Genomic DNA, 9,380 nt, shown 5'->3' with positions numbered 1-9,380 from the left:
TACAGTACTTGTACTATCTCTTATTTTTTACAGCACAAATATTTGTAATAAAAATATAAAGGGAGCACTGTATATTTTATATTGTTGTAATTAAAATCAATATATTTGAAAATATTAACATCCAAATATTAAAATAAATGGTATTATATTATTAACAGTGCAATTAATCACACCATTAATAGAAATTTTTAATTGCACAATTAATTTGTATTCACTTCCCTAGTTTAAATTGCCCTTTTTTTTTTTTTTTTAATTAAAGGAACCAGTTTTCTCTTTGTACAACAGAAATGCTTTGCTACTCTCCACTAGAACCATCACAGTTCTTAGGCTATAATAACGAAGTGGTGTGTGGGGGAGGAAGGCCCTACCCCAACCGCTACTCGAAGGCTGCTCATCTATTGTCATAGGTCCTACACCGCTAACCAATTCTTTTTAAAGTCTGGTAGGGGCCTGCACTCCCAGAGCAGAGGGACATGAGCTCTGTCCAGCTGCTGCTATGTGAAGGGCCAGCGGCTGTGACCCAGTGACTGCCGTGAAGCTCTCGATGGCTGTGGCTGGATGCCCTACAGCTGTAGAAACCCCAGGCCCCTACTCCTGCGAGGCTGCCGCCGCTGGGGCGGTGTAGGGCAGCTGGCTTAGACAGCACAGCAGCAGCTCACGAGCCGTAGACCGTGCTGCACCCCGCGGACGCTGCAGGGGCAGTGAGGGAGAAGGCCTGTGACCGCTCTGAGGAGACGCGGGCTCGCACCCCTGAGGCGTCCCATGGGTTCGCTAGTGACTCACACCGCCCCCGAGAGCCGTGAGTAGGGGCAGTGCCACCCACCGGCTCAGCCTCGCGCTCAACCAGCCAGACGCCACTTGCCGCGGTTACTGCTGACTCTGCCGCTCCGACGCCGCAGCAGGTGCGCCCACAGACGTGACATCGGCTAAAGCGGCAGTTGGACGCCAGCGTCTTTCTGAACCCTCCTCCCAACCAATGGCAAACAAACAAACGTTCTCCGCGGGGACAATTGCCCAATCCAAACGAGGCGTTTAATCTCATGGTACACGCCCACACCCTCCGAGCCAATGAAACGAGCAACACAGAGAATAGACTCCTCCGCCGCAAAGCAGCAGAAGGGGCGGTGCTCTGGCGGTTTAACTGACGTGGGCCATCAGGCCAATGAAAAACCACCATTGATGGGGCGTAGGGCCAACTGGGAGAACGCCGGTGAGCTCGAGAGATCAGGAACAGGTGGGCGGGGATTTCTCTGGGAGGGGCGTGGCTGAATATCTTCAATCAGGTAGGGGAGGTACTGATGGACAACCTCATCAGCCAATAGAGATGAGTATCTGGCAGAGGGGGCGGGGCCCGCGCTCCGAGCAGAAGCTGCGGGAGCGGAGAGTCAGGTGGCTGAGGATGCGCGGCAGCAGGAGGTGGGGGATGCGGCGGCTCAAGGGTGCCCGACACTTGCCCGTTCCTAGACTGGGCTAAAGAAGTCCCCGCTGACTCCTGTCCGTACCTGCTGCGCTGCCTGGAGGCGCCCCGGGTCCGGCTGTATGAGCAGTGGACGCGGCGGCGGCGCCCGGCTTCTGCGGGCGCCTCCCCCTATGGAGCAGCCGCTCCATGGAGCCCTTCACAGCGCGCAGCACCAGTCCGCAGCCGGAGGCAGGGGCCGACGGCGGCAGCAGCAGCAGCCCGGGAGAGGAGCCCGCTCCGGCCGGGCCGCTCTGGACCGCAGTGTTCGAGTACGAGGCGTGCGGCGACGACGAGTTGAGCCTGCGGCCGGGGGACGTGGTGCAGGTGCTGTCGCGGGACTCGCTCGTGTCCGGGGATGAGGGCTGGTGGACCGGGCGGATTGACCAGCGCGTCGGCATCTTCCCCAGCAACTACGTGAGCAGCAGCGCGCACAGCCGCCGCCAGGGGGGCGCCCAGGAGCTGCGGCCCCACTACGCGCCGCCCCCGGCCATACACCGTAAGGGAGCAGCGGGCCATTGGCTGGGGGTGGGGTGGGGATTGTTGAGGGGTGGGCCCGGTCCTACTGGGGCGGAAAGGGGGGGCGGCCTAGCCTGTCACTATTTCTTGTCTTTTAATTTTAGCCTGTAAGTGACAGCAGGGAGTTGCCTTCTCTGTGCTGAGGAGCCTGCGAGGGGGTGGGTTGGGAGGTAGCTCCTCAGCCCCGGGTGGGGCTTCTTGGTCAGGCAGTGCCAGCCTCCTGCAGCTCAAGTGTATGATTTATATATAATGACCTTGTCCTTAAAGTGTCTACACTGACTCCTCACCCACCCCATGGATTTTGGTATTGGTGGTGGAATTATCTAGGCCAAGTGGGGCACAGTGTCAATCTGGTACAGGTATCGGGGGTAGCAGTGTTAGTCTGTATCTACAAAAACAACAAGGAGTCTGGTGGCACCTTAAAGACTAACAGATTTATTTGGGCATAAGCTTTTGTGGGTAAAAACAAGAAGTGAGGTTTTTACCCACGAAAGCTTATGCTCAAATAAATCTGTTAGTCTTTAAGGTGCCACCAGACTCCTTGTTGTTTTTGAAATCTGGTACAGGGTTGGAGGTCACAGACACAGCTTTTTCGACCTATTTATCCTGTCACTCGCAGCAGGGAGCTTGCAAGCTAGAAGTTAAGGTTCTAAGATCCTTACTTAGCAATAACTTGTGAAAGGATGAGATGCGGACGAAGTATTGTATACAATCCATCATGTCCCATCTGAGATGTGCAGAGATCACGGTAAAAAAATTCAGTTTCTTTACTAGTACGTTACATATCCTATTCCACCAAATGTCACTGTTCTCCTTATCCTAACACGTTTCTTCCTTTTCCACATCTTTCTCTAATTTCCAGAGAACTACACCGCCTATATTTTAGATGTAGGTCATCACATTGTTATTTCATTAACCTTAATCTATCACCTTTTGCTAAACTAACCTGTTTTCAAGAGTTTGGTATGTTCATGCATGACAATAAAAATTTCAGGGTTAAAGCTCCCAGGATTGTTTATGTAGTTTGGTGTTTCTCCCAATACACTTAGGGAAGGGTTGTTTGGAAAAAGACCAGTTAATTCTTAATTAGACATGTCTGTGTACTGCTGCTACTTATTCCATATATTCCTTTGTTAAAACTGACTTTTTAAAAAAAGTGTACTTTCCTAACCTAAGATGTTGTATGTTAAAAGGCTCAGGCTGCTTTCCAGCCCTTTGTCCTCAAGATCAAACTCTGCCCTCAGATATGTGCACGAGTCTTATTGACATAAGATACTTAGGCCCAATCCTGTAATGATCTCTTATGCCCACTCAGAGCCTTGTTGACTTCTGAGGGTCTCTGAAGGCGTGCACAGATCTCTCTCTATGGAGTTCATTGCAGGATTAGGGCCATTAGTTGCTCTGTAGGCTGAAGCCATTTCACAGTCTCTCAGTTTATTAACTGCGAGCTATAGTTGTGGAAAGCAAAACATTCTAGAATGTCTGCATCTAGAACATGTTTCTGGCTTCTCTATTAATATCTTTTTCAATTAATGCTGGGAATTCAAAGCCAAAATTAAGATGTTCTTTTTTGAATAAGCTTATTTTGTTTAAAGCAGTGGTAGAGTATACAAAAATGCTCATATAGGACAGTAAACTCCTTCGAGGAAGATCCGTGAAATGTTAATGTTTTTCTATCTGGCTCCCTGTATGCTCAAAAGTATGTAACTAGGATTAAATAGTAAATCATGCTGCCCATGGGAGAATCCTGGTGTAGGAGCACCAAGAAACAGACACTGTTCCGATCATTAAAGCTGAGTGTTGGATCAATGATTCTGCCCTCCTCTGCTCAGCAGTTGTATGGTTCAATCTTTCCATGCAGGGAACAGCCCAAATATTACCAGTAAGTGGTATGCTAGATATCTCTGAGGGAGTGTGGAAAGGAATCCCTCCATCACAGAGCCATATCTGCTTCCCTGAGACTGCTCAAGATCCTGTGGCCCTAACTTTTTATTGGGAGTGCAGGGGAAATGTACATATCAATGGATTCTCCAACCCTGTTCCATTCCCTGTGCGTTGGTGCTCAGAGGGCTGCTGTAGAGTACACCCCTTCCAGCAGCCCCAAATCCTGCTGCTCCACTTGTACAGCAGAATTGCAGTGCCTCTGCTGTATAGGGCCTCTTTGCACTTCCTGCTGATAGGATTGCCTCTGTGCGTTAGGGGTTTTGTGTGCCCTAGTGGCTTGTTATGAAGAAGTTATGGAGTTTGATCAAGCTGTATACCCATCTGTTGTGTGTGTGGTTGCTGTTGAATTGGGTTTTTACCTTAATGCTTGTGAAAGGTGCTGGACTGAAAGTCCTGGCAACTTCATTCATGCAGATAGCTGGAATAGTGTGGACAATAGCAGGACATTCTCTTCCACCACTCAGCTAATGTGCCTCAGTCCTAATTTAGACAGATTACCTCAAGAGGTGAACAGATAGTTCAGGTTCTATGCTCTGTTAATCCATGGCCTCTTCGTTGAGGCTGCCAGCAGGGGTGCTGAAGGACTGTGAATGCCAATATGTATTGTGGACTCCTGTCCACTAGCAATTGAACTAATCATGGATGAAATGGTAATTATGCTCACGTTCAACTTAATTTGGGTGTGAATCAATGATCTATGGGCTCTGCAACCAGTCCTTTGAGGAATCCGTATAGCTTTCATCTACTTCAGTTTATTTGATTTCTCTGTTAATTATTAGTAATGTTACTGTCTTGGGATTTAAGTATTGTTAAAATATAATCTTTCCCTTAATTTTTACAGTTCAGGAGAACACTACTTTTTACACATTACGTTTGAAATTAGAAAGTGGGTTAGTACTTCCAGCAAGGTGAAGAAAAATGAGGATTTGTAACACAAGTAGTTTTTTGTGCACTTCTACGCCCTTGCACTACATTAGACCAACTCATACATCTCACCCAGTGGATTTTTGTAACTATATGAAGAATGAGAATCTAATCAGTCATAATACTTAGTCCTGCCTTGAGTGCAGGAGACTGGACTAAATGACCTGTCAAGGTCCCTTCCAGTTCTGATTCTATTATTGTCTTAGATTTTGTTGATTTCTCCAAAGGTAAACTCCTAGTTATTCCCTTAGATTTTTTTGATTAGACTGTCGATGGGTGAAGGAAGATTGTGAGGTTGCTATCCCAGTTTACCTGAACGCAACATACAAACTGCAAGTGAAACTGAAAACTAACTAATTTCTAACTACAAATGAAGTTTTGCTATGAGATGCAAGCTTATTTGTGGAGGTACAAAACCTCAAATAATCACTGGGCATAAAATCACATTGTGTTTCCAGCATGAGAGTATAACTTGCAAACAGGGCCGGCACCAGCGCAGCAAGCAGGTGCTTGGGGCGGCATGTCCGGCTCTTCGGCGGCAATTCGGTGGCAGGCCCCTCAGTCCCTCTCGGAGGGAAGGACCGGGCATCGAATTGCCGCCGAAGAACGAAGCAGTGACAGTAGAGCTGCTGCTGATCGCGGCTTTTTTTTTTTCTTTCCGCTACTCTGTGCGACAAAAACGCTGGAGCCGGCCCTGCTTGCAAATCAGGATTGAATTACAAGATACAGACATGGCAGTTCTGTCTTTCCCCTTCCTTGTGGAGAATCTGTCATACTTTGGCTTTCTTTTTTAATAACCCCTTTCTTCCTTCCATCCCCAGCACTTCCTTCTACATTTTCTGTGTTTCTTTTGTATGTCAGTTACTAGAGTATGCTTTTGTAATGGAGCAGAGCATCTGGAAGAATTTTATTACTACATCCAGAGCCATTCTATTCCTTCCCTAGCTTTCGAGCCATTAACTACAAGATGCATTGCTAGAGGAACTGTCCATTCAGCACCCCTGGGATCAGAATCATACCTTTTCACTGGAGTGTGTATGTTGATATCAAATCTGGATGTAAAGATTTTGCTATGTCTCAAGGTTCTTTAACCAATTAACATCAGGCCAGCACTAATTCATCACTTTTCTGCACTCCTTTCCTCTATCTTTTTAGCTTATTAGCTAAAGTACTTATGGAAAAATCCTATGATCAACAGCCTCTCTAAAGCATTTTCAGAGGGTAGATTGTTGGGTCCATAAAGCTTGTTTTATAGTTGTGTATCTGCACATAAAGTACATTTTAACTTCCCTTTCTCTCTCTAGAGGCAGGGTATAGGGAAATAGTGCAACAGCTGGAATTCATTTGAAAGATTCAAAAAGTAGAAGAGGGGCACTGTTTCCTGTTTTGAATCTTCTAACAAGAGGTACCAGGGCTGGTACTTCACTGGAGGGCCTCATCATAACTGTAATAATGCCTCTTGGATGCTTTCAGTGCCAAAATAATTGGGCTCATGTCAGTTATTGCTCTTGTCTTAGAAAGGCTTGATTTAAAATATCACTAATATTTTTGGTCAGAAACTGGTACTGTGACTTCTGCAGTCATGTAGATGACCAATATTAGAACACCAAAGTGCCATTACTGTAGGAGTGACACTGTGTCCATGAGTAGGAGAAAGAGGCTGCTTTCCAGCTCTGTGTGACGCTGTGCAGTCTATATGGTTTTATAAAAACTTGATAATAAGTCAATATAATGTAACTGGGATAGTTTTAGAGAAAATATGGTAATAAGTGAGTATAACGTAACTGGGATATGCTTCATGCAAAAGGTCTCTTGTTAGGTATCATTACAAAGCTTATAATCTACTGAGTATGATCATCTGATTTGTATAAATGTACCACTCTTGTATCTAAAACTAGAAATATAAAATGTAACTCTTAGGGCCTATTATAATTATGTAAAGTGTGGGCCATTAATGATGGTTTGGAATCTTGATGACTCCCATTAACCAGGACCATTGTCTGCAGATGGCTGTGTTTACCTGTTAGTCTTCCTGTATATGTGTGTGCTGGCAAGTGGGCAATGAAGTCTTGCAGTGACATGTGATCATGTCACCTGAACTGGAATCCATCTTTAACCTGGCGCTTTTCCAGTGAGGGGGGGTGGAAACCCAGAGGGACAAAGGGTTCCCGCCTTATGCAAAAGATATGTAAAGGGGTGGAAGAGAACAGAGAGAGGGAGGGAGCCATCATGAAGAATCCCCTAGCTATCACCTGAGCTGCAACAAGAGCTGTACCAGGGGAAAGAATTGTGCCCAGGCCTGGAAGGTGTCCAGTCTGAGAAAAAACTTACTGAAGCATCTCTGAGGGTGAGATTATCTGTATTCAGTTTGATTAGGCATAGATTTGCGCATTTTATTTTATTTTGCTTGGTGACTTACTTTGTTCTGTCTGTTACTACTTGGAACCACTTAAATCCTACTGTCTGTATTTAATAAAATCACTTTTTATTTAGTAATTTACTCAGAGTATGTATTAATACCTGGGGGAGCAAACAACTGTGCATATCTCTCTATCAGTGTTATAGAGGGCGAACAATTTATGAGTTTGCCCTGCATAAGCTTTATGCAGGGTAAAACGGATTTATTTGGGTTTAGACCCCATTGGGAGTTGGGCATCTGAGTGCTAAAGACAAGCACACTACTGTGAGCTGTTTTCAGGTAAACTTGCAGCTTTGGGACAAGTGATTCAGACCCTGGGTCTGTGTTAGAGCAGACTGGAGTGTCTGGCTCAGCAAGACAGGGTGCTGGAGTCCTGAGCTGGCAGGGAAAACAGAAGCAGGGGTAGTCTTTGCACATCGGGTGGCAGCTCCCAAGGGGGTTTCTGTGATCCAACCCGTCACACTCTGTTCAACAGGGTGATTACATGAAGACAAAATAGATCTTAGACAAGTGTAACCTGGGCTCCCCTGTTTTAGGCGTGGTTTTTTTGGTCTCTTGTATTGGAAGAGTCACAGGAGTCAAGAAAGCTGTATCGGGTGAAAACTCCTGGTGCTGCAGAAAGGCAGTGTAACGCTAGATAAAATAGTTGAGGTGTTGAAGGTGAGGATTCTCTTGTGCTGGTACTATTGTGTGAGGAAGCTTTATAGCTAAGCTTGGCAGAGTTTGATTTTTATTAACAATTTTAAAGCATATTGATGTTTTAAAGCATTTTTTTCAGTTTAAATTTTCAGTTGTGGGAAATTTGGGAGTGGGTCAGACAATTATTTAATGAAATGTTGAGATTCAAAAAGTTAAAGTTTTATGTTTGTTAAAACACAAATTATCAACAGCACATGAAAATATACAAAGCAAATACCCTTAAATCAGTCTCTAAATACTCAAGCAGCATTTTTCTTACTTTACCCATCTGTAAAGTTTGAGTATTATTGATGGAATTATTTTATTGTGGGTTTGTGGGTCTTTGGTGAAATTGCTGTTTACTAACATGTGCTGATTAAAAATCTAATCCTTCCAAGCCTAATTATAGCATCTCTCTGTCTTGCTTGTGTCTAATCCATGTTTCCTTGATCTTGGTCAGAAACAAGTCAACCAAAATTACAAACAAACTTAATTTTGTGCAATCACCAGTCTGAGCCAGTATATACAATTTAAGGTTCAGTTGTGGTGTGTGTGTGTGTGTGTGTGTGTTTAAATAAATCTTTAAAATGATGACCCTCTGGTTTTCCATATTAAATATTTCCATATCAAAGTCACATTATGTGATGGTCCAAAGATGACTCTTCTTATTATCAGTTCTGCAAACTCAGTGTGCAGTCTGAAAATCCCACTGTGCTGTCTCTCAAATAATGTCAGTGACATCAGAACTCTGCTGATAATTCTGTTGACCTGTTGGTGAGAGAGCCCTGCAGCCTATACAGCCAAACGGGCGCAAACTAGATTTTAACAGGAGTGAAAACATGTTTGTAGCAGTTGAATAAGCATAGACACAGAAGGAGCAAATGCAAAAAAATGCAATTTTTGTTTGCTTTTGACTAGGTCTATAGCAGTGGCTACTATGTGAATAGAGTGTAATCCTGACACATCATGTGATGGGGTCAGGAAATAAAAAAATAGTTTAAAAGCATTTATTTATGTCAAACTGTGGATGTTTTAATAAAGGTGTATCACAAACTAAATGCACTGCCTGAAGATAAAGTTCAATGAACTCATGTGCAGATGGAGAACATTTTCTACTCCTGAGGGCATTCTGTGCCAAAAAAAATAAAAATTCTGCACACAATGTCTTAAAATTCTGCAAAATTTTGTAATTTTTTTTTGTCAAATAAATGTGGAGGCTCCAGCATGGCATTGGGGAGCACAGGCCACTGGCTGCACAGAGGTGGGAGACCACTCTGCAAATCCTGCCCCGGAACATGGACTCAGCAGTGAGGCTGCACCCAACCCTGACACAGCTCAAGTACCGGATCTGCCCCAGAAACACCCCAAGGCCCTGCCCCTCCATGCCAGGTGCACCAGGTGTGGGCAGGCAGGATCCAAGCATGGAGGGGCTTAGTGTGT

At 45.0% G+C, this 9,380-nt stretch overlaps 1 protein-coding gene across 1 annotated transcript in view; it reads left to right on the top strand.

Moving 5' to 3' along the window:
* Positions 1–1,606: 1,606 nt before the first annotated feature.
* MAP3K9 (mitogen-activated protein kinase kinase kinase 9) overlaps positions 1,607–9,380 on the top strand; it is a 70,385-nt gene continuing 62,611 nt past the window's right edge. Inside the window, exon 1 of the mRNA XM_024218808.2 lies at positions 1,607–1,955. Within this exon, the coding sequence (XP_024074576.2) occupies positions 1,607–1,955 (349 nt within the window). The remainder of the gene's footprint in view (positions 1,956–9,380) is intronic.

The sequence above is a fragment of the Terrapene carolina genome, unplaced genomic scaffold (assembly GCF_002925995.2).
Source record: "Terrapene carolina triunguis isolate 2854851 unplaced genomic scaffold, T_m_triunguis-2.0 Scaffold96, whole genome shotgun sequence".
NCBI lineage: Eukaryota > Metazoa > Chordata > Testudines > Emydidae > Terrapene > Terrapene triunguis.
This window is presented reverse-complemented; position numbering and strand designations above follow the sequence as displayed.